This window comes from Harmonia axyridis, chromosome 2 (assembly GCF_914767665.1).
Source record: "Harmonia axyridis chromosome 2, icHarAxyr1.1, whole genome shotgun sequence".
NCBI classification, from domain to species: Eukaryota; Metazoa; Arthropoda; class Insecta; order Coleoptera; family Coccinellidae; genus Harmonia; species Harmonia axyridis.
The window spans coordinates 34,305,094-34,332,355 of NC_059502.1; the positions used below are offsets into that span (position 1 = coordinate 34,305,094).

At 33.7% G+C, this 27,262-nt stretch overlaps 1 protein-coding gene across 1 annotated transcript in view; it reads right to left on the reverse strand.

Annotated features, from left to right (window-relative positions):
* LOC123672251 (UPF0746 protein DDB_G0281095) overlaps positions 1-27,262 on the reverse strand; it is a 54,396-nt gene that overhangs the window by 17,973 nt on the left and 9,161 nt on the right. The window contains exon 3 of the mRNA XM_045606279.1: positions 9,548-9,727. Within this exon, the coding sequence (XP_045462235.1) occupies positions 9,548-9,727 (180 nt within the window). The remainder of the gene's footprint in view (positions 1-9,547; positions 9,728-27,262) is intronic.

Sequence of the window (27,262 nt, forward strand, 5' to 3'; positions counted from 1 at the left end):
AATGCTACTTTGTACATTCCATCACATACAACAGCCAAATATGAAACCTCCCCAGTATATCAGGCCATAACATTATTCAATCATCTGCCTAATACTGTCAAGTTGCTCAATAAAATGAAATTTACAAAAACTATCAAATGTATTTTACATAACAAATGTTATTATAGTGTTAAGGAGTATATGGATGACAAGTGTGTTGTCACAGCTTAATTAAGTTTTTTGTTTGTAGAATTAGTTTCAGAAATTTCATTTTTCTTTTTTTCCAATTGACTTATCCTATGCATTTTGTATGTCTTAAGGGATCAATAAATATATTATTATTATTATTATTATTATTATTATATGACCCGAAGTTGAAGAACTTTCATCACATAATACAAATGTTTGAGGGTTATATCTCAAAAATGAGGAAAGCACTGATGTAAGGTCAGTGTATACAGGGTGTTCCTAAATTGAACGTACAAACGAAAAGGGGAGATTCCTTAAGTGAGTTTAAGAAAAAAAAGTCCCATAAACATGGGGTCGCAAACGTTTCGTTTTCGAGATACAGAGTGTTTCTTGTTGTAATACATTTTTTGTGTTGATTATACGAGTTTATCGAATCTTTATGAATCATCGCTACAGATCAAGAAAATTTCCATAAAAACTGACACTGAATTCATTCACCACAGCTTACAAAGTGGCCTTCCCACCATAATTTGGATTTTCACGAGGATTTCGAGAGAATCGTTCAAAATTTTTTTTCTCGAAATCGTTAGTAGATACGACAAAACTACAAGAGACCAAAAAGTTTAGTATAAGAACAAAGCTTCTTTTTACATTTTTTCAAATTAACAGTTGCTCACCAAAAAAAAGTTCTGCAGAAGAACAGGTGGCAGTGTTCCAGAAAAAATATCACCCTGTTGATCTTCTATCGAAATTGCCATGTCACGTGGTGAGAACTTTCAAATGTAATATATATGCCAAATTTCAGTTGAATACCTTGTGAAGTGTAGATACTATGAGAAAAAAACTTGAAAAAAATTCAAACTTCAACACTCTGTATCTCGAAAACGAAACGTTTGCGACCCCATGTTTATGGGACTTTTTTTTCTTAAACTTACTTAAGGAATCTCCCGTTTTCTTTTGTACGTTCAATTTAGGAACACCCTGTATAGGAGACTCAAAATATCCTGATTCCAAGTCAGTACTTTCCTTATTTTTTTGAAATTCTTCTTGAATTTTCTATAGTTCTGGTAACGCGATAAAGTGGAATTCTGCATAGTGCTTGAAACTGCCAAATTCCAATTCGATTAGATTTGTTATCACTGACATTTTCGGCTTTATCTTCGATATCCTATTTGAATTCAATGTTTCTGATGACACTGTCAACAGGAAGTTCGAAATTGTTATTCTTCATACAGATTCTACATGGGATTTTCAACAAAAAATCTCTTATAGCACATGGTCGAAATATTGACGATAATTCTTCAATTCACAATTTCGTGTATTTACGAAATATCTCAATTTTTGTTATGAAATCAATATCACTCCAGTTATCCTTCTAGTCTCAACAAATTTGATTATGTACATATCTCAAAAGAGCTAAAATTGTTTAAAACACAAGAATTTTTTGTGCCAAAAAATCCCTTAATGCGGGCGTGGTAAGCATAAAAGATGAATATTCTTAGGTGAACAATATCAATTATATTTTTCCAATAGATTTATCGATGAAAAATGAATGATTGCGAACATATTTTTTTTCAGCAAAAACTAGCCCATTTAGTGATCTTACGAATGACATGTCAACTTTTGTACTATAGCTGCTTGTTTTCGGCCTCAATATCCATCGCTAACATGATAACAACGAAAAATAAAAAAATTATTCAAACTTGATTTTCTTCCATTTTGAAGCTCTCATTGATTGAATCATTTTTCTCTGATTGAATATTGGAGTTACTCCCACTGGAACTGTTAATTTGTCTGTCGAGTCAAACGAATCGAAATTACATAAATTTTATTAATACATGTTATGAGTAGGAAGTTAAGAAAGAGGACAAAATGCTGAAAGAACTCTCTATAAATAATCAATTCAGTAATAGCAAAAGTTCGAAATGTCTACCGCCTTGTTGAATATTCAATATTTCGACCATGTGTTAAATGACATTTTTTGTTGAAAATCACATGTAGAATCTCGCCTTGAAGTTTTGGACTTTTTGAAGTAGATAATCTGTATACACGCTGAATACAATTCGTTCAGATCGTTTGTCACAGAAAAATTTGATATTTTTCGATATTCTGCTTGAATTTTATATCGATACCAAATTTTGCACGGAAAACGAAATTGCATGTGTAGGTATATTTCAATCCTCATGGAGGATTGGATTTCCCAATATTATTCTCGAATATTCATTCGACCTGATCAGCTGCCACTAAAATACTACTTTTTCTCGATATTCGATTGAATTTCTTAGAATTATGATGACGCTTTTTAAACGAAATTCATCATGAAACTTGAATTTTTCATTGTTTACACGCAAAATATCATCTCGGTTGGATTTGTTATCTCTGAAATATATAATAGGTGTTTTCGGTATTACGCTCCAATTTTTCTAGTAGCTCTATCAGATAGAGCTACTAACACCATTATTCTCACTTAGCTTGCAGTTTTGCAAATTTTCGTCGTTTTATAGTATAGACCAAAACAGTGAATTAAACAGTGACATAGACAAGAAGACTTCATTGTGAATCATTCCAATGTTCTCTCTTATGTATGTGGCGAATACACTTTGATAGAAGCGGAAAAACTATGTCTGACTTTCTGAAGAGTCCTTTTATTACCTATTTTAGCATTCATTCGGCAGATCGGATTGAAAGAAGACCCCATATTTCGTATAAGAACATGTGTGGATCATTTGCGGAAGTGGACAGTTGTCAAAAAAAATCTCAAGCCTCAAGTTTGGTGTTCCAATAGTTTGAAGATAACACAAACCATCATGACAATTGCTATTTTCTCGTAAATATTGAACAGAAAACTAGAAATGAAAGACATAGATTCTGCGAGATCTGTAGTAAATTCGGAACATCCCCTCCATTCATCAACAGTTTTCCTGAACTCCCAGATGATGAACAAAAACATCATCTGGTGAAGTTCAAAGAATTCAATTTTGAAGACGGTAGCGATTCTGAAGCAGATTTAACAACTCTACAGTTTTTGAATCAGAGAAAACTTAACGAAGACCTGAACATATCAAACGAGTTTAATATGTATCCTTTTATCGATAAAGTGATAAGGATCTTCCACCTTTCTTCGCTAAAAAAACAAGCATGTATTCAGTAAAAATATCAAAGAACTTTCAGAAATAATGATTTTGTTTCAATACACTACAGCCGATGTGCCTTCTCATGCACATTTCACGACGTAGACACAAAGTATTCTTTCATAAAACGGTAACAAATATGGTTCAATTCCTATTATATTGGTCATTTGAAGCACATGAAGGCAGAATATGAGAAAATTTAAAATTATTTTGGATATTGGGTGCTCATATTAAAACAGATAACTAAAAACTGGCATATTTACTTATCCACAAATAAGGTTACTTTGTTACTTGTAAAGAATCAACAATTCATTACATCAACAAGGAAAGAACAAGACTGAAACAAACGTTTGTGTTCGTTTCTTCAGGTAGAGCCAAATTTTCTTGGGAATTATGAAGCAAAAAATTAGTTGAATTTGTGAAGAATATGCTTTCAAATTTTGAAATTGTTGGTAGTAATATGAGCATAAAAGTTCACTATCTTCCTCAGTCACCCAAATCGCTTTCCATAATTCAGAAACATTAATTGAATCATAGATAACTGCGACTCATCAAACAGCTTGAAACAAATGCCTTAGCGCCCTTCAACTTGGTAAAGAATCAATTATTTTTCTAACAAAATAATCACATAACTTCAACTTTTTAACTAAGTTCCTTTCGCAACAAATACCTAATTCTCATCAGGTTCATCAGTCGGGTGTGAATGATACAGGGTAATCAATCGATTATCTCAATCTCCAAAGAGAGATGTGCCCCAGGTTGATATTCGCTGAATCACGATTACAACGATTGTACTTCACGAAGGATGAAGCAGCGATGATATCACCATTAATCAACGTGTATGCTTCGATATCCAGCGGGAAATATTTGAATTTAGTGGAGATTTATTTGATTGCTACATACGCGTTGAGTTATCAATCTCCATGTAGGAAATTCGACCGTGCCAATTTATCTGTAGGTACCTAGTCCTGTGAATACCTTCGAAAGCAAGCTCGGTATTAGAATTCGACCATTCAATGCAAATGCCGTGGCGTACGTTACTGCATTTTAATTGGAACTTCGCTTTTATATGATTGAATTGTGTACATCGTAGATTGGTATTGAATGGAATGGAATGGGTCTGGAGAGAGTACAATGAATGTGGGTAATTATTTTTTCGATTCTCATTGAAAGAATCGTATTCCGAACAAAATATCCGATGATAACATAACAACAAAGAACCAAGTGAATAATTGTTCTCGACTTATTTGCTTCATTAACTTGGATGGCTCTTAATCAATGATATTTCAAGTTAACAAAGAGAATTCCCTGTAATATGTTAGAACGAACCAGAATTTTTTCCTGATGAAATCCGTGATCGTTCGGTCAAGATCAACAATCTTAGTCAGTTCATCAAATTCATGTATGTAGGGTTTCCCGAAAGGAAATAACCAAGTGGTATATATAATATTAGGTGTATTGAAAATAAATCCAGTTTTTTATCAATAGGTGGCTTTAGTTATGTCTGTATTATGCGTTGTATAAGTCCGATCGGGTTCCATTAAATGCCGTTAGGAAGATGAGATTTCGTTCTACAGAAACATTCCTGGCAATTTTGTGTTTAATTGATTCAGTAAAGTTTGAGCGCTCGTTAAAGATGGACACTAGCAAAGAGAAAATACGCTATATTTCACAGTTTTTTTTCAATAAAGTTGAAAATGCAGGCCAGGCTGCTGAAAATGTAAATAGCACTTATAGTCTTGATACCGTAACAGCCAATCACACACAATTTAGGTTTAGTTGATTGCGCTCCTGCAATTTCGATGTGAGGCTACACCAGGCACTAGAGGGCCAATTGTCAAATATCTCGATGAAATCATGGACATTGTCGAGTCGTGATTTGAGCACTATCTCGACTATACAAGATCTAAAGATAACAAAAAAAGCGTTTGGAACCATTTGCAGAAGGCTTGTTTCCAAAAGGAGCTGAATGTATGGGAAACACACGAGTTAACTTGAGAAAACCTCCTGAACCGAAGTCCCAATTGCAAATATCTGCTGAATCGCAACAAAATCGGCCCCTTTTTGAAGCAGTTGATTACTGTTGGATCACTTACGACAACGTCAAGTGAAAACGGTCGTATTCGAAACGCGGTGAATCGGCGGAAATAATGACCAAGCTATGATTGTATAGCTTTTTTCCCCTTGCTATTTCTTTCTTGATGATTACAGTCCGATTCAATTAAGAATCAAGGTAGGATCCAATGAAAAATTTCGCCCTATTCAATGATTAAGCCTGTTACGGTTAAGAGGTGAATTTTTTTTCGATACAGTTTGTTTTAGCTTCATTAGAGCTTCATTCTCAACTGTTTCTAAAAGAGATATATATGGTGTACCAAAAACTTATATAACCTAGATATGTTGTTTTATGTGCAACATCCTATTTTCATCGAATTTTCACATTGCATGGAATAAATTAAACCAAGTTTTTTCTAAGTTTCATATGTGTAGAATTGATCATTATTGAAATATTTCGAATTTTCGTAAATTGGATAAACCCAATAACTTCGAAATGGATTAATTCATTTCAATGAGTTTCTGATATTGAATACTAGACGAATGGAGGTTAGTATTGACTTTTTGATGGTCATTGAGAACTTTAGTGGGTGCTCAAAATGAGACAATTCACGGATACTTATTCAAACGTTAATATCAGGTTCATTCCAAATAGGACACCCTATATTTAATTTTCTGATGCGGTAGAGAATATTTCAAAGATAATAAAATTGGCTATCTAATAACTATTTGGAATAAGTCCTCAATGAAATGTCTCATTTTGAATAACCCAGTAGAGTTTTTAAAAAGTATCTAGTATTGAATTGCAGAATCTCATTCGAATAAATTAATTCATTCCGATATTATTAGGTCTTTCCAAAATCCCTCAAATTTACCTCAAAGAATCTTGAATACGGTAAGTTTCAACGAGAGTTTTGAGCATATGAAACTTCGAGAAAACTTGGATCAATTAATTCCATGCAATCTATGAAAATTCAATAAAAATAGAGCGTTCCATATGAAAAACCATATGTTGTATCTCCCTGTGTATCTCCAAACGATTTGAGAATGTAGCTCTAATGTACCCTAAAGGCACTGTATCAGGAAAAAATTCAGTGCTTTACCATAATAGAGCGTCGCGTCAATGGTGGAACAACCTGTACACCATTCTATAGTGAAATAATCAAGTTGAGGATATTATTTAATTTAAGTTTTACACTTTGAGATCGATAAGAATGCAAAAGTCCTAGAATGAATCATCCTTTGCCGTTGTGAGAAAAATGTTATAGGTGCCAAACCTAGGGTTTACAATAAGAAGCTTAAATTTCCTCAGATGTATTCAGTACCCAGCCTAGAATATCAAATATCATCATAACATCAAATGATAAAATTACTAATTAACTCGCTTTCATCAGAAATGTCTATAAAAATTTCCGAAACCCCATATTCCTTATGGCAGAGCTTTCAAACCCGAACTGTCAATATTTCCACACACAATCCGACAATATCATATTCCTCAAATAATTATGAGCAATCAGTTTGAACGAATCCAATCAATCGCCCTATTTATCACAAGTTTGCACTTTTATCAATGTGAAACATCAACTCTCGTTTATCCAATAATTGGTAAATTAATTTCAATCAATTATAAGGTGAGCATTATCGTTCGATACGGGAGATATTTTGCCCAGCCCTAGCATATTTTCGGGCAGCGTCAATTATTGTTAGTCGTCCATCTTGTTCAGGTAGATAACAACAGTATGAGATAGAGGTTAGAATATGAAAACGGTGTTTCGTAAGATCAGAGGGAGTTAATTCCAATTTATTAAATCGCATAGGAGGATTGAGTGAAAAGTTTTCAAGTTAAAATTTGGAAAAATCCTGTGGAGGTATTTCACCTACTCTTATATCAGGCGAGGACCCATATTCACTTCCAATACTATTTCATCATTTTTCAAAAAAAAAATCGAAATCATATTCAAATAAATATTTGTTTTTCACTAAATAGGTAGCTCTAAGACTCAAAAAAGGGCAAAATCACCTACGGAATAATAAGCTCACCTTTGATATTTAAATTTGGGGCCTGAAAACAATATGGAAAAAAAAACCTAGAAAATTTCAACTTTCAACGAGCTTTGGAATGATTCGCTTATTTATTTACAGTTCAGAATGGGAAATAAAAATAGGAAGAAACTGCACCTACAATATTTTCCCTCGTCCCGGTACAATTTCCTAATTGGTGCATTGATTAAATTAAATATTTTTAATACAGGGTGTTAGGTTAGATATGTAATAAGTGTCCGATATTTAACAGGACGATTCCTCAGTTCCTCAGTTGAAAAGTTCATATAAAAGTTCATTTAAGTATGGGTCCGCAAGGCCTTCATTTTCGAGATAGAGGGTGTTAAAAATTGACTTTTATTTTGGTTTTTCGTAAATAATTTATATATAGTAATATAGATATTTGAACGAAAATTGGTATTTGGGTATTTCTTTTTATGGGAAATTCAAATTTGATCTTAGTTTTGCCCTTAATTGTAGAGGGCGTCATTTACAGATCTTTGTCTCTTTTGGCGAATCACAACTTTGTCGTGCATGTATGTATCGCATTTTCTAGAAGAAAAATCGATTCCTTTATCATTTTTACGTGAAACAGGTATGCTTGTCAGAAGTCGCTACAAGCAGCCGTTTTCGAGATATTTCGATTTAAATTAATCGATGCATGTGTTTGTTAAAAAGTGAAACAATTTTGAAAATCTTTTTTTAATTCGACATAGAAAAATTTCAAATGCTAATTTTCAAACAACAATAAACACTAGATAGAAATCTAAATTAAAATGACAACAAACGTTAGAAATATCCACCTCCAGCCTGTATGCAAGCACCAAAATGATAGTCAATTTTTCAATTTTTTCGTAATGAACTGTTGGGGAAAAAAAGAATGGAAAAATTATGTTTGGATAAAGAAGAAGCTCTTCAATAAAAATATGTGAGCCGAATCTCTATACAAATGCACAAACCAACTATATAAGAGGAGAAACAGTTTTTGCTGAGGTTTTTATCTCTTCTCTTGTACATATTAGGCCAATTGATAAGTCCCCGGTCTGATTGACAGATGTGGGTGCTAGTGATAAATCCATATGATTTTTAGTTCGTACCAACCTTTGAACAATACGTGTCAAAATATGACAGCAGTCCTACCATTAGTTTGTGAGATATTGCGTTGCGAGTGTAGCTACTTTTGTTATTTGAAAAAAGAAGGAGAAAAAAAATTTCGTGTGCTGATAAAACATTGCTTTTTGAATGTAAAACATACAGTTGAAGCAAAATCTAGGCTTGATGAAGAGTTTCCGGGGTCTGCACCAGGAAAATCAACCATCATTGATTGGTATGCTGAGTTTGAACGTGGTGAAATGAGCACCGAAGACGGCGAATGCAGTGGACGCCCAAAAGAGGCTGTCACCGACGAAAAAATCAAAAAGTTCACAAAATAATTTTGAATGACCGAAAAGTTGATAAAGATAGCAGACATTGTGAAGATATCAATTCAACGTGTACATCATATCATTCACGAATATTTGTACATGAGAAAGCTATGTGCAAAATGGGTGCCGCACGAGCTCACAAAGGATCAAAAGCAACAACGTGTTAATTATTCTTAGCAGTGTTCGAAGATGTTAAGTGCAGACCTGAATTTTTGCGTCGATATATGACAATGGAAAAATTTTCAATTTTCGAGGTCTTGCGGACCCATGCTTATATGAACTTTTCACCTCATAAATAACTGAGATATCTTCCTATAAAATATTGGACACTTATTACATAACACCCTGTATAATATCAAAAAAGTTGATTGAAAAATTAAACATTTGCAATAAAAGAAAATGTTATAAAAAATTATGAAACCCCATCTGCCTAATAGCCCAGCTTTCAAACCCTAACTGTCAATATTTCCACACACAAAATCCGTCTATATCATATCCGTCGAATAATTATGAGCAATCAGCATGAACGAATTCAATCAATTCGTCCGCAATTCCCGAATCTAATTCCACCCTTTCACTCGAACAAATGTCCTATTAATTGGCTTTTCCCGGAACGCAATTATTTGAATTCTTATTCCATCCCGTAGGCCCGCCGAAGTAGAGGCGGGAATAAAGTTGCATCATCATTCAAATGAGATGATCAATGCGGTCCTGAATAAATAGACTCACCTCAGCTTTGAATCCCTCCTTGGGATCCGCCGTATAAGTTACAGTACGTATAAAACCGTCCGAATCCACCACGGAATAACTTCCAGTAATTTTGTTTCCCTCCTTTTGTTCCTTACGGTTCTGGTAGTTCGTGTTGAGGTCGTCCTTGACGTCGAATCCGAACTGATACGAAGGATTCGGCTGAAAACAAATATTTGTCACTCATTTTCATGCATGCATAAGTCGGGCTAGGGATTAGGGAGCTGCCTGGATGTCGTATATTTCGTACGGTGTAACGAATAGGCATATTAGAATGGTAAGTCTATGGTGAAATGTTTTTCCCTCCTGAGGCATAATTCGCTCGTGAGTTTCGGTCGTCATTTCAATGCCTATTTGGAAATCTCTACTGGTTTTGTATTTTTTGACATACAGGGTGGCCACTTTTTCAATGGGATTGTATTGGTAACTTTTAAACCATAAGAGTTAGAAGGTCGGTCAAATGGAAAAAAAGTTGCATGCATAGAAGCATTATCAAGCAGTTCAAACAAATCGAGATTATCAGAGCCGGTTTTCGAGATATCATAAGAAAATTAAATTATGTCATTTTGATTTTTCTTTTTTTCCCACTTTATTTCAAATATTACCAAAAAATGTTACAGGAATTTTTTATTCGACAGTAAATTATCCTCAATTTGACGTAATCAGATTTCGTATCCAACGTTTCGTACCCTCCGGGCCAACCTCAACCTCATTTTTTTCAAAACGGACCTGCATATTTTATGACATTTTTCGAAATAACTTTTAACGCTGAATTCAACGATATATTATACAATGTCATTCAAAGTTGATTTTCAGGTGATTTTGACCCTCATTCAAATTTAATGGTGTGTATGTAAAAAAAAAACAAGTCTATTAACGATATCAATGTTCTGACCCAAATTCAATCGAACCCAGAAAAGAAATCGAGAACTGGGGCCAGTGAATGGAATTTTTCAAAAACTGCTGTTAATAAAATAGTCAAGAGACGCGAATACAATGATTTTAAATTTGAATACCAAGCCTTGCAAAAATTATATCGTAATGATCTCAAAATAAAGTTCGATTCTGTAATTTGTTCCAATGGAACAAATGACAAATACAACAATAGTGATACCTCGCGAGAAAATTGAGAATGTTTTGGAAGGTATTCAAGGAGACCAAACAAGCAAATGTATAAGAAGTATGGGTTCCAGAACCGTAAAGTGCATTTTACAAAATGGTGGACATTTCGAACACTAACTTCATTACTTTTCATTTACTTTCGAATAATCATTTGATTTTTCTTTCACTAAATGATACTTTCGTTTAATTATTATGAATTGAAATATTTAAATGATTATTATAAAAGAAGAACCAAGAAACCAGTATACTGGTTTCTTATTTTGATACTAATATGTTTCATTCAGTTCAAGATGGGTAAGTTGATTTTCTTATCGAAATTTATTGCATATTGCATGTTGTTAATTGAACTAAATGAAGGTAATACAGATCCGACCCAAGGAAAATTGGATAAGGGTCAAAATCACCTGAAAATCTACTTTGAAAGCCATTGTATGATATATCCTTGAATTCAGCGTTAAAAGTTATTTCGAAAAATGTCATAAAATATGCAGGTCCGTATTGAAAAAAATGAGGTTGAGGGTGGCCCAGAGAGTACGAAACGTTGGATACGAAATCTGATTACGACAAATTGAGGATAGTTACCTGTCAAATGAAAAATTCCTGTAACATTTTTTGATGATATTTGAAATGAAGTGGGAAAAAAAGGAAAATCAAAATGACATCATTTAATTTTCTTATGATATCTCGAAAACCGTCCCTGATAATCTCGATTTGTTTGAACTGCTTGATAATGCTTCTATGCATGCAACTTTTTCTCCATTTGACCGACCTTCTAACTCTTATGGTTTAAAAGTTACCAATACAATCCCATTGAAAAAGTGGCCACCCTGTAGATCTATTGAATTCAATTTGAGAAAATGGACTGTTCAGTGTCGTAACGCAAAATTTTATGGACACCCTCAGGATTTTAGACGGGGGCTTCCTCTCTATATCTTTGTCATTTATTAAGTGTAGTAAAAAGAAATCCAATATTTTTCCAATATATAGATTTACTTATCTGTATTTCTCGTTGTATGAGTCCGATCGGGTTCCACCAGATGCCGTTAAAAAATGAGATTTCGTACAATAAAAACTTTTCTGACAGTTTTGTGATTAGTTGACTCAGTTTTATTCGAGCGAGCGTCAAATATGGACACTATAAAAAAGAAAATACGACATTTTTTACAGTTTTTCTTCGATAAATGCAAAACGCTGGATGGCTGAGAATGTAAATAGTGTTTATGGTCCTGATACTGTACCATCCAAAAGCGCGCAACTTCGGTTTCATTGATTCTCTCCCGATAATTTCGATGTCAAAGATACACCACACACTGGAAAGCCAATCGTCAAAAAATTTCTATAAATCATCAACATTGTCAAGTCCGACCTTCATGTAAGCACGGTTTCGATCGCCCTAGCAATTGCAAAAAAAAATGGTTTATAACCATTTTCATAAAGCTGGTCTCGATGTATGGGTAGGTACCATAAGAGTTAACGCAAAAAAAAACCTCATGGACCGAATTTCCATCTACGAATCACAACAAAATCGACCCATCTTTGAAGCGGTTGGTGATTGGTGATGAAATGTGCATCACAAGCAAAAGCGGTCGTGGTCGAAACACGGTGAGCCTGCGGAAATGGTGGTCAAGCTAGGATTGACGACCAGGAAGATTTTGCTGTTTTTTATGTTTGGTGAGATTGGTAGAGAATTCTCTACTATGAGCGGCTCCCTTACAGCACAACTGTTATCTCGGAACTGTAGTGTCAACAATTGGACCGTCTTACGGAAGCAATCGCCCAGTAGCGGCCAGCTTTGGCCAATAGGAGGGGAACTGTGTTTCATCATTAGCTTCCAATTTTGCTGTTGAAAAATTCGCTTCAACAAAGGTTTGTGGCAATCAACTGTCTCAATTGTTCACCAACGAAGGCTATGACTATGATAGAGGCATTATGATATTCCCTTCTAAATGGAACAAATGGATCATTCCAACTATGGTAATTAAATCCTTGTTTTTCATGTGAAAATTAAGGATTTCTGTTTAGTACACCTCATATGATAGGTTTGAATTGAAAATTTCCAGAGGCAAATAGAGAAGGAAAATTGGTAAGAACAAGAAATTAATCAACAGAAACAAAAACATTCGAATAAAATAATATGAGCTTTCATATAAAGAGGAAAAGGTTCTGAATAAAAATAGGCTATATTTGTAAAATGAATATAAATATAAAAGGTGTGTTTTTATCTGCATGAGAAGTTTTGATGGTTGTTGTCTGTGATTTAACAGTTGAGAATATGAAACTGCGTTGATATTCCTGTTCAGCAATTTTTGGCAATTCATCATGGTTCGTTCAACGCCAGATCAACGCTTTCAAATTGTGGAAATTCACTTTGAAAAAAAAAAAAATCTGTCCGCGAAGTTTAGAGAGCACTTTACGGTCAACATAATAGGCCTAGCAAGCAATTCATGCAGTTATTCGTTTTCTCTTCTCGATTCAAAACCATCAACAGGATAAAGAATTGTGCATACCGAAGGGAAAATTTCGCTGCTGTAGCGAGATGTGTTGAAGAAAATGCCGAAATGTGTAGGTAAACCTCGCCGTTCTCAACTTGTTGGCATTTGTCCTTCCATTTAATGGAAAATTTTACGAGAGGATCGAAAATATATCTCGTGCAATAATTAAATCCAAATGACAATCGTTTATGTCTCATTTTTAATGGTTGGTATAATTTGAAACTGGCCGAAGAATTGTGTTTAGTGATGAAGATCATTTCTATTCAAATGGTTTCATCGATGAGCAAAATTGTCGAATAAGGAGCAGAGGCAATCCTCAAGCTATTAACGAATCAACATTTGGATGTTTGGTGCGTTTTACATAGACGCTACATAAATAAAACCTCAGATAACTGTGAGACAATCATATGAACGATTTGTTCACATCAGGTAGAGCACATTCTGATCTACATTCTGTTTTCGTTTGACTCTGTATAATGTCGTATACTATACACTTTGACTATGTATTTATTTTTTTAGGTATTCTTCTTGCCTCAGAACAATCGTCCCGAAAACGTGATAAATGCAATTGGGTTGAATAAACCACGTAGTTTTATATTTTCATGAAATGTCAATTTGAAGAATTCAACGATCAATTATAGAAATTCTGGTTGTAATAACTGTTCGGAGCTTTATGGAAATGTCGTGAACAAACAACATGAGTATGAATTTGAACAAGCACATAAAATATCCTCGATGTCTATGCTTTTTTCATTCTCTTTAATTATATCATAAAATGATATACACACTGTATATAATTTTTTTATAATCGCAACTCTGGGAGGAAAACTTGATTAGGCCCCGGGCCGCCTCGCTTCACCCAAATAATTATCCAGGAAAATGGTGTAGGATAACCTCATTATCGGAAGGATTTTAAATTGGGCCTCGTTCGGCTGGCCACGTTCGTTCGAACTTACTGAAAATCAATCGACGGGTTGTGTTTGTTGGTGCACTCGAGCTCACATAAATTTCAGCTAAAGGCTTTTCCACTCCAACTGATGAAACAAAGAAAAATATCTTAAACTAGTTCAGAAAAGATAATTGTTTTTGAAGTTCAGCTTCGTCTTTCATTAAAAAAATTGTTAAGTTAGTAGGTTGGAATCATGTGAATCTGAAGCATTCAGAAGCGGTTAGGTATGGTTGAGATTTTTCCTGGAGCTGACTGGTCAACAACGCCTTCAACTGAACTCAACATGTTATGTCCAATCTCGAAAAATATGCAGTGATTCTCAGTTAGAATTCAACTGATTCATTTTCATCCAATCTGTGGTGCCGATCGCACATCCGTCCGAAAACACAATAACTTTATAACTTCCGAATGGAATAATCTGTAACTTGAAATTTTAAGGGTATATTAAGGTTGAATTTTTTGAAAGACAAAATCCAACCAGGGGTTCCGTTCAAAATTGTGTTCTCCTGATCATTCAAAATGACTTATTGGATCAGAATGTAGTTAGTCATATATATGTTTAATAATGTTTGCAAGATCCTTGCAAAAGTTCATGTTATCGATAATGCGCGCAGATATAAAGAATAAAAGTTTCCAGCTTGATGCAAAGTTATATAAGTACCATAGAATATTCAGAAAGGATATCGAGAAAAAATCCCAGTATTCCGTAAGAATGCATCTAACTAGGTTAAAATTTTATGTGTATCATTCATCACTGGTATTCGTGATTTTTATTTCCCCTGTCCTCTTTGCCACTACATAGTTGAATATTTTATGTGTATATTATGTCAAATAACCACATGAATGTTCAAAGCAAAATATTATCATTTTTCCTATTAATTTAAAACTGTAGATTTCATCGAGATGAAAATTGCACATGGGTTTAGAATGACAATTTATGGCCTCTTGCAAAATTTGATTACATCATCAAAATCATAGAAATATCGAAAAAAAATTACGCAATATTTCCGTGACCACAAAACCCAACAATTTGAAAATTTACGTGTATTATAAAGAATTTCAATTTGAAATTTCGAAAATTTCATGCTGAGAGTGGCATTGAAATCCAAAAAATACAAAACGAAAATAAAAAAAAAACAGAAATGAAGTAAGGTAGTGAATTGAAGCTCTCTTTCATTCGTGCGCCAATAACTTACTTGGTGACCACCCCATATATAGATACAGTTTATGGTATATATACAGGGTGATTCACAAAGACCGTTGGTCAGAATATTTCAAAGGAATACCACAGATAAACACTTGCAATTATATAGTTAAGCTTTGTTGGCATAAAACCTCAGATTCGTTCGATGACACCAACTTTCGCTTTTCAAATTTTACCCCAGGTTTTTTCTGTCAAATTCAAATTACTCATTTATTTCTACGTTGCTTTAAAGTACCTATTATTTGTATATTCTTTGCAGATAATTTTTTTTGAAATCTTAAAAGAATTTTGAAATATTCTCAAATAGGTCTCCATTCCTTTGTTAATAACTTTTGCATGAAAGTTTCAATTTTTCTAGGTTTTATTGACTCACCAATGGTTTATCTCCGTTGATTAAAGATTCAATTGAACATACAGGGTGTTCTGATTTCAACGTCAAAATCAGCAATTACATAAACCTAAGAACTCATATTTTCCAAATGAGAACCCAAAGCATTTTAGAGAAGAACTATTCAACTCAAACACTATTTTTGACTCTACAAAAAAATTTTGGGTTTTTTTCATGGCTGACTCTGACATTGATATTGGAACATCCTGTATGATACATTGGTTATTTAATTGATGAAGAAGTTTTGGTACGTCTTCTGATAGAAACTAGAGAATTGTAAATTTTCATGCAATTAAAATTGAAAAGAAGTCCTACTTAAAAAAGAAGATTTTTTGCAGATTTCGGACAAATTTTCTGGGAAAAATTCACCTACAACTGATACATTAAAACAATGAAATTGAATACTTGCAATCTGGTTCTGAATGAAAATACTGATCATTATGTTCAAACAAACGAAAGTTAGTACCATTTCAAGTGTTTTTCTTGATTCTTTCTTCGAAATATGATTCTCGTTCTTCGAGAATCCCCCTGTACATATATTCTTACCTATATATGCGATTGGCTAATGAATAAACAAGCACTCAAAACGTCCTAACTTCACGTAAGTGCTTTTTTTTACTTATAGCATTACATAAGTTGTTGGTAAGAAAAAATTTGATACCTATACCTAATGCATTAAAATGAATCTCTTCGAGTGTAACAAGATGATATGAGTGTTCAATAATTCATTATGAATTCCATATTAATTTCTAATGCGATATTACACAAACTGTGAAACTAGAATTCTCACCATTTATTTTTTATTTCTCCATTTCGCTATGCGATTATCGTATCAAAGCAATAATGTGGGTACTTACAATTATAGAGAAAGTATTGAATTCATGCAGTTCCAGTTCATATGCCTGTTCTCTACCTGCAGCTTCCTAATCTCGTAGGTGTTAAAACGTTTTCTTCTATTACGGACCCCTTTAATATGATATTTATCGACTAGGAAAGCAATTGGTTTTTATGTGTTGCCACTGGCTTTCGTATCTCATGATAGTAATTATCCTTATGCGATGAAAATGCTTACGTTTTATTTAAAGTGGGTGAGAAATACCTTCATAAATTAATGAATCTGCATTTCCGGATTTCCTCACTAGAAGTTAGAATTTAATAATCTGTTAAGTTGGCAAATTAATTTAGATTTTATTATTTCATTATAAATATGCTTGTTTATATATTCACAACTTGATCATTCGAAAGTTTCAAGCCATAGAACGATTAAGTCTAACGAGATAATTGTTTTCCTCTAATTCTGTGACAAATTCGTTAATTCTGCCATACTTTGTAATGGTGTGTAAATATCTCAGTTTCACCCAGATTTTATGGTAATATTTCATTGTTAAATTTTGGTACTCGTATCTCCCCTGTCACGGATTCATCTGTTAACTGTCAAATTCGTGAAATAGCTAGCAAAAAGTTCCAATCTACAATATTATTCAATGCAAAAGTCACTCAACAACATTCATTGAAATACTTCATTGATTTCAATAAAATTTTGTAAATCAGAGATGGGTCCCAGACTCCTCCCCGAAATTTTTTCACATATCCTAATTTCACCAAAAATATTCTCCACTTCTTCAAATTGAATGGACATGTTCTATTTTATTGCGTATTCAGAGGTATTTTATCATATGTTCATTTGGTATATTTCCTAAGCTATGTTCTCGAGTTATTTGTCATTTCTAAAGCAGAATGTATGAATTGAAATCAGTTTTATGGAATCGGTTATTCACTTATCTAACTTATTATTTATATACTTTTTTATTCCATTAGTTTATTGTGAAAAACATCCGGAAAAACAACCCAGTATTGGGAAGGACGATTTCATATACATGGGTTCCTGAATTGGAGATAAAAATCATAGATTCCACGGTTCATTTTAAAAATAAAAAGTCTCGAGATACAGGATATAAAGTTTAATTTTCCTATATTTTAATTTCTCATAGGATAATCAAAACATAAGATATTCAACTGAAATTTGGCATAATTATTCCAATGTAACTTTACATCACATGGTATGTCAATTTCTATTTCAAATCTATAAGGTGAAATATATTTTGGAACAGTGCCAGCCTTTTTCTCCCAGATAAGTGGTTAATCACTGGTGGTTAAAAAATATAAGAAGGAAACTGTTATCTAATACAAAACTCCTTGGATTTTTGCAGTCTTGTCGTATTCGAGAAAAAAATTTCAAACAATTCTCTCGAATCCTAGGGAAAATTCGAATTAGTAGAAAAACCCAATTAGCAAGCTGTGATGAATAAATTGATTATTAGTTTTGGTGCTCATTTTCAAATATGTAATGATGATTCATAATAATCACAAAAAAAAGGAATTCAAGAAACATTTTGTATCTCGAAAACAAAGTGTTTTCGGGCCCTGTTTATGGGACTTTTTGATGGATCCTTTTCCTTCATTAAACGCCTCAAAACATTTTTCAGAAAATAAACAGGTCAAATGAGACTGAAGGGATTGTCGCTAATATCGATTGACATATAAATAATTATTCAAAACTAGGAAGTCATCGATTTATTTCCCTCAAAAATATCTAGAAGGCCCAATATAATTTTGTGATATGGATCAGACTATATTTTTTTTGTATATTTTCATTAATTCATTTCATTTTGCTTTGCTTTTTAACAATAAATTGGGTTCTACTGCAAGCAGAGTCAAATATTATCCTATAAATAAAAAAAAACTTGGTGCATACCCATTATTCAATATGATGGGTATGTTGTCATATATTTGATCATTACTAATTGAATGTTTCTGATATATGAATTATATTATTATACAATTATTTGACGCAAACTCCGCAATATTTTTCTAGAGCTCGAATCAACGGACCCTCACGAAATGTTTTTCTATCTACGGCCTTGGATTACGCTTTCAAAGCTTTTGTAGCTTTAGTATTATAATTATGTATAATTTTGAAAAAATATTACTTGCAGAATTTGGGTTTGAAGTTAACCACAGAGAAACATGCTGCCATCTAAATTGAGTAGCGATAGACTGGTTACGCTCTTGTTTGTAATCGTCAGTCTCGCATTATCCAACAACCTAATGAAAATAGAGGCTATTTGATTGAAAGCCAGCAGAAGCATTATATGCGTTGATTCTACTACTGGAGGCTAACCATATCATCTTTCTCTTCAATGACACACAAAAACTGAATGTTTATGGTTTTCTATAATTTTTTTTGTCAACGTCGGAAGACGAAAACCCTCAGATATTACGTCAGAAATAACAAAGCAGGAAAAAAATTTAAAAAATGGACAACGCTTTCAAAAAATAAGACAACGCGTCTACAGGATCTAGTTTGAAATTTAATCACGGAGGGATCTATTCTCATCGATATTGGGTTATGCGATACTGAAGATTATCTAACAAGAGCGACGCCGTTCTATCGCTACTTACTCGTATCTTCGTTGGCAGCACATTTCCCTGTGGTTAACTTTCAAAGTGGATGCTGATATATTCCTATATAGAGGGTGTTTCCAAATTAGAAGTCAACCTTCAATGAGATGTTAGTATCACTCATTGGCTGTCGATTGAGCCGATTGAGCCATATTCATTGATAACCGAAAATCAACATTTTCGTCAATTTTTTTTACGTTGAGCGTGTTTGATTTGAATTTTGGTTTATTTACAACAAATAAGTATGTATGAAAAAAGCAAAACTATGCTGTATTGAATAAAAATGATTTGAAAGTTGGTATGAAGAAAAAAATATCAAAATTATAATATAAATTTGCCTGAAACTTTCGAATTCTGCAATTTATGTTTGAGAAAATTATCTTGAAAACTAGCCGAACTCCTTCTTCAATTTTCGCCAGAATGCAGGTTTCAGAAGATTTTGATTTGAAAGCGGAAAAAGCAAAGAAAGGAAAGTAATGAATTAACTATGTTTTATAGCAATCAAACTCCTTATACAAGCACGTGCTCCCTTTTTTATTTCTTCAGTTTATACTTTCCGCCTGAAATTAAGGTACTCTCCATCTTCTCGCTGATTTTTCTATTCTAACGATATTAGATCAGGACTTCTCTCTGGCCACGATAATAAGGAATTTGGTAAACGTAGAAAAAAATGTAAGTAAGGCAAGAAATTTTTTAAAAATCACAATATCTCCTAAACTGTTGGTTTTGGTTATAATAATAATAATGAATGGCCTTTATTGAAGAAAAAAATTCATATCAAGAAACGAAGTTTAAAATAGCTACTTTCACTCAACTTCTTCAACATGAAAACAAAAATTTGTAATAACAAAAAAAGAAAACAATTCTTGAGAAAAATACGATAAACTAAAAATAAAATTATATTTTGTTGAAAATATCAAAAAAAAAGATACACACAATACATATGCAAAAATAAAAGAATTATTGATCACTCACTCAACTTATTCCCCCCTCCCAATTGAAACAATAATTTTTTAAATGTCGCTTTAAAAACGTCTCTGAGCGTGTTCTGGAACTGAGTTATAAACAGTGACAGTTGTGAGCGAAAACTCGACTCGAAACGGAAAGACGGAATCTTGGCTAATCCATAGTATGAGAATGACGAATACATGCAAACTTCCCCTGTACAAGAGTCTCTCCTTAAAGCCCGCCATCATGAAACGTTTTTTCGAGACTTTGAACGCCAAGCGTCCAAGAGATTCCAGTCGGGCAGTCAAGTTCATTCTATGATTTACAGTCGTGCGGCCGTGTCCCGAGCTGCCCGACTGTAAAATTATCCGAACGCTCGAACATGATAGCCTCGTGAGTGGCCGCCTTAAGATAGAGTGGAGCAGAGGTGGTAAGGACACGAAAAACCATGAGCTTAAATGGTATTTCTTACCCATCTGAGCCAACCAAGTTCATTTATTTTGGCTGATACTCGATCATATTCACGGAGACGAAAAATAAATCTACAGCAGTAATTTTGGATCAGCTAAAGGCGATTTTTTGTTGTCTGAATCAAAAAAGGATGACACAAAATAAGGCTGTAATGCAGAACTGAGATAACTAGGGTTTCACAAACTTTTTCCCCAACTGAAAATCACTCATTCTTCTATGACTATAGAGATGTTTCAAAACAAGGTGAGATTTTTTTGACCAATAGTAATATGTACTCTTCGAAACGCAGCCTTCAAAGTCTGATCCCTAATCTTGTGTCCCATGTCAACATCTCCACCATCCCCTGTCAGTCCAGAACGAGAGACCATATAACAGCATTTAACATTAACATTAACAGCCGGGTTAAGAAAGAGATTATGGCTTTTTGAATATACAGGGTATTTCGACAGCCTATTCGACGTTTCTGAAGTACGGGGTCTATTTGAAATTTGAAAATTCGGAATATGACGTTGTTCATGATGCCCTATTCAGCTAAAATATTTTCGAAGCTCCGGCACTTCCGGTTATACGAGAAATGAAAAAAATTTTTTCAAAAAAAACTTATTTTTTTCATTTTGCCTCAGATATTATCAAGATTTCCATTTTCAATTACTCCTCCCTGAAATTATTGAGTTAGTCCTTTTAGTTTTCAAAATGTTAAGAAAAAACCGAAAAAAAGAGAATTTCCATAGTCACAAAATGTGATTTATTCTTACTGTGAATATACTATGCGTATACTCGATTCTTTTTTTCGAACTAGAATGATGTCGAACTTGAAACACCCTGTACACCTAAGGAAGCAAGATCGCGTTGATGAGCAAAGACGCATCTCGTGATTCGTATGGGTTATAGAAAAGGTACAACTGTGTGTCATCCGCAAAAGACTGCATAGAGACATGCTCATCTGAGGACTTTATATCAAAAACATAATATAAGATATAGAATTGGGCCCAGTACCGACCACTACCACTGACAGCCAATGTCACACCTGAAGCATTACTAAATATGACTCCAATGACAGCAAATGAGTCATACTAACACGTCCTCCAAGGTTCACGATCAATTTGAAAAAACCCTGTATATATTCATATTTTTCTTTCATCGAATTCTCCGTTCGAATAAATCGGTCAAGTAGCTTTTCATTAATCTACACTACTAGAAATCACTTCAATTCAATATCAACCGCAAGCCACTACAGTGTAAAATATTCAAAAACCCACTCGTCGGTTTTCAATAAACCGATTATTTCCTCCGACCGGATGACTTATGTTTTTCCATTAAATAAACAAATAACTCCAGATCGAATGTGGTCAATAAAAGCGGGAGCGCTTTCAGAGCGATCGCTTTATCTTCAATCCCGGACCCAGCTTTCAGCTTTTAAAATTCTCTCTGGAATGTTTCGAAAGAAATCCGATTTATTTTGTTCAAAGTACTTTTTTCATTCCACTCTTTTCATGCAAACAACGCTATTATATCCCTCGCGTATCGTTAGACACAAGCTCGGATCCCGTTCTGACTTTCCAGACAGAAAATCAATTGTCAGTGTTGATCCTCCACAATACATCAAAGATGATATCGTTAGAGCTTTAGCCTACCGCCAGATTCAATATATCAAGGGCTTATTGCTTGGTGTACTGTTCAATTAATTTTCATCATTTGGACTCCTCAGCCTTGATATCTGACAGTACTTAGTAATCATATTACGATTGACTTTGATTTCGTGATTATTCAATATATGATTCATAATTTCAACGATATCACAAGAAATAGTTCTGTGTTTGTGTCCATTTGAACTAAATATAAAAGGTGAGTTTTCGACTTGTACATAATATTTTAACTGTAAATTCAAAAAAGAACACCTTTTTCCTTCACCATTTTTTCAATATCCGGCCTCGCTGAAGAGATCCAGACATTTCATATTCATATTCATCTCTGTCGATAAGACGAAGAACAAAAGTAGGGGGGAATCAATAAAATGGGGAGAAAATAATAAAAAAAGGAAATAATAAATAAGAGAATATGTGTATATAAGTATAAGCTAGTGAAATGAAAATACTAAAATGGGTTCATGTATATTTGTTGATTTTGAAACTGTTTAGAATGTTTAGATATAAAGATTGTTTCTGTCAGGCACAAACCATTGGTTTAATTGACAGTATTTCTTGAAAATTATTGTACTAAATTTAAATAACATTGATTGATTGATCGATTTTAAATGTTCATAATGCGCGATATGCCATACTTGGATACCTACACACTAAAGTGTTATCAACCATAAGACATACCATTTTAACCTCGGAAATAAGAGCTACTATTAAAAAAAAACATCATAAACTCATTTTTTCCATTCCATTTAATAAACGGTGTATTAAATAAAGAAGGAAACTTTGACTCAGTCCAAAATGTTTTTTTTTAAGGTATAAAGTTGAAGAAAAACCTGGAAGATGTATTCGATAGTTATACAGGTGTCCGGGAAAATGTGAGAAATCTCTCGGATTCGGATAAAACATAAAAAAATAAGATGACAAGTTCCTTTCCTAGCGGCCCTCCCTACGGAGATAGAATCTCCTAAATGACGTCACTGGAAATCCATTTCAGTGGAATAAATTTCAAACTACTTGATATAATTCAAAAAAATCTTGATATGATGAACAGTAGTGAGAACCTACCTCTTAAAATACTGCCCATAAATTCAAATTCGCTCTTTTAGTTTACTAGGGGCGGACTGGGTTGTACGTTTTAATGCTTACATTTTCAACACCCTGTATGTTAAGCAATAGAAAAAAACACATTATGATAGCTGGAACATTAAGCTAGAGAAAGGGTACTCTGGTTTATAGTCGATAAAATGAAACATTTTCGAAAAACAAAATTACAAAAGAATTAATTTTCATTTTCTAATTTATTTTTTGTCGGCAACAAAGTGTGATACGAAAGTTATTCGAGGAACAAAAAAGTTCTAGTTTATGTTATTGAATCCGACAAAACTACAAAGAATCTTAACTATGCAGTTTTGGTACAGAAAGGCACGTTAACAACCTAGACCACCTCTGGTATAAAAGAGCAAATTTAAATTTAAGCACAGTATTTTAAGAGGTCCATACTACTGTTCATAATATCAAATATTCTTCAAATTATATTGAGTTGTTTGAAATTTATTCCACTGAATAGGATTTCCAGTGACGTCATTTAGGAGCTCGTATCTTCGTAGGGAGGGCCGCTAGGAGAAAAATGATGGGAACTTGTCATCTTATTTTTTTATGTTTTATCTGAATCCGAGAGATTTCCCACATTTTCCGGGACACCCTGCATATTAATTGTGACTAATCCAATAAACCTTGCACCTGTGAGGCATAGCCTCATAATTCAGAATCACAGATCAAAGGTAGACAGACACTTTGAGTCATCAGCCTATTGAGGAAACCTCATAAATTTCCCCTTCAACAATGGACTAGTTTAGTGATGTTGATAATACTATATTTGACACGATAGAATTAATATATAGAGCAAAACTGATAAATCAGTGAAAAAATTTTGAAAATCCATCAATAAATGACTGAGAAATAGATTATTTAAATATACGTATTTTAGCGCGGAACGTCTTTGGTCTGTGACGTCACGGCACTTGCCTGTGATCGCTACACAATAAATAACGTTTGAATACTTAGCCGCGCCAAGGCTCTCTACAGTGTAGTTTTGACTCGAGTTTTGTTTTTATGTCACCATAATGGAAGAAGGCTTCGTGAAAGAACAAAGGGACAATTTGCCTAAAATAGATATATTCGCAGTGATGGAGTTTTTTTCTTCAAATCCATCTATGTCAGTGCTGAAATAAAAGGAGTTAAACTTTTCAAGTAAGTATCTACTTATGAGTTTGCTTCATCATGGTTCAACTTATAACGATGATTTATTCAAAAAACGTTTCATAAACTGTTTGTAGTTGAGTACTGGTTGTTGAAGTCTATCAATGGCAAAACATATTTATGTGAGGAGTAAAAAGAGAAAAAAGTAATTTATATGTACATATGTATATAGTAAGTTATTTCAGCCATCGTGTAACGAACAAAACACGACACGAACGGCTCAAGTAATTGTACACCAATGAATTCGTAAGCACTCTGCGAATACCAGTCATCTAGTGTGTGACGTCACGCCACTTACACGTACTATGAAATTCTTCTTTCAAGCGCAACTTCAAAGTGCCATAACTTTTTCATTTCTAGAGATATTTCAATGAGTCTTCCACATTTTTGTTTCATTTTACTAAAATTTTTAAAATTAATCCTTAACAAAAAAAAATGAAAACTAGTCCATTGCTTCTTGTTGAAAATATACGGCACTTGTTAGTTGTATTTCTATCCACAAACCTTGCAGAGGTGAGATATCCTTATCATCTATCGATCAAATATAAAAAGAGAGTTTCAGTAATCTGAGAAAGTATTAAAGGAACCTCTCAATTTGTCATTAACAAACTGACAAGAGCTTGCATGAATTCGACCAGCTAGTGCTGAACTTCCTGAATTCTAACCTTCATTTCGAATTGGGTTTTCCCGTTTTGCACCATGGTAGCCCACGTTGACCTCCGATTTTCTTCGTTCTGCAACGTCCGTATTACGGATCAGTTCCCAATTTCTGAAATGGCGAACCGAGCTGGAAATGCAACTTGAATCGATCGAGGTCACGTCGGCTTCAGCAATTTGCAGGTGAACGTCATATCATTATCGAGTCGGTCCAGGCAGCAACCACTTAGAGAAATTAATCATATTGAGTACGCAGCCTTAATGGATCTTTGATACGTGCTGAAACCTGCGGTACATGGAACCTCGCAGGTTATTATCTTTGATGTATGGCTTTGTCTCATCAAAGCGACTGATGACCTGCTGTGGCTTTGAAAAGAATTTTGTGTGTATCAGTAACACGTGTGTAATTAATGTGAATCGAGGGATATAATCAACCTAACTATCATCTTCCTAATTGATTATATATTGCATTCAACTGACAACCAACCTAATTTGAAATAAGTTGGACATTAGCAAATTATAGACCAAAGAAGTGTTTCTTTTTTTTGCAACTTTTTCAGAAGTACCGGCTCTTTCATAATTTGACCCCCCTTCAACTTTGTCACTTAAAGAGGTACAGAAAAATGATTTGTACAAAAGTTTCACGAAATCGACTAGTGTTTTTTAAAATGGTTTAACAAGACGAAATATACCTATATATTGGACACCCTGTATATTTTTCTATATTTGACTAGCTCTTTTTCCCCTGATTTCGAAAATATAATATATCATTGGTCTTTCTCTCTTATTCAGAGTACCACAGTGTTCCAAACTTTAAGAACCACCTGGCATGCTCAGTAATCAGTTTTCAAGTGGTAGGCTGCGATAACTCAAAATGCCATTTTTTGAATTACCTCGTTGGCAACGATATAACATACGTTGTTCACTATAAATTGGAATTGGATGATTTGGATGCAAGTCCATATATTCTCTCCTTGTAGCTTTCTTATTTTTATTGTTTTTGGCATAATGTGCAAATATTTCAAATTTTTCCGCTTCTGTTTAGTCGTATTCGATAAATAGATTCATTGAATGAAAAACGTTGCCAAGGAGATAACTCATAGAAAGGCATTTTGAATTGTCGCAGCCTTTCACTTGAAAACTAATTATGTACTTAGTTTGGTGGTTCTTAAAATTTAAAACTCTGTCGTAATCAGAATGAGAGAGATAGACCACACATATATTATATTTTCGAAATCAGGGGGAAAAGAGCTAGTCAAATATAGAAAAATATACAGGGTGTTCCATTCGAAAAAATGAAGTTGCAATCAATATGCTGCCACTCCTTATATATTTCGTTTTGTGGAATCATTTTAGAAACACTAGTCGATTTCGTGAAAAACATTTTCTTGTATCTCTTTTAGTAACAAAGTTAAGGGGGCGGTCAAATTATAGTGAAAAACCCGGTACAACTCTCAAATTTCCATAATTCACCATTTCATAAATATAAATTTAACATCAGCTTGGTATGTATTGATTTTTTTCACATTTTTTTTCTATAAATAAAGGCCTTTATTATTATTATTATTATTATTCATTGTTACCCTTCATTCATTGTTCTTCAGTACGTTTCCTTATTTTCTCTGCTTGAGAAGTTTTGATCGTTGTTGTCTCCATTTTGACAGCCAAATTGTGTTGACATATCTGTTCAGCAAGGTTTCGCGATTCATTATGAATTATTTGAAGCCAGAACAACGCTTCCAAATTGTATTCTTTAGCATAAAAAGCTACTTGTCATGCGATTTCCAAGCCACTCTGTGCCTTGGGAATGATTCAAAAATAAGGAACTTGGGTTCCTTATGAATTGAAGCCATATACAATGATGGTTAATTCATGGAAAAAGTGTATCAAAATATTAGGCTCTTCATGTTTTGCTAGTTAGTGGTGCAAGTTATGTGTAGAATGGTGGATTTGCATTAATAGATTTCCCTTTTTCAAATGGCATTTTGTTCATTTTTGCATGAAAAACAAGGCTTCAATAACCATAGTTATAGTAGTCCGATTTTGGTCAAATATGCGCCGTTTTGTTTTATAATTGGTTACCATTTTGAATGTGCCATCAT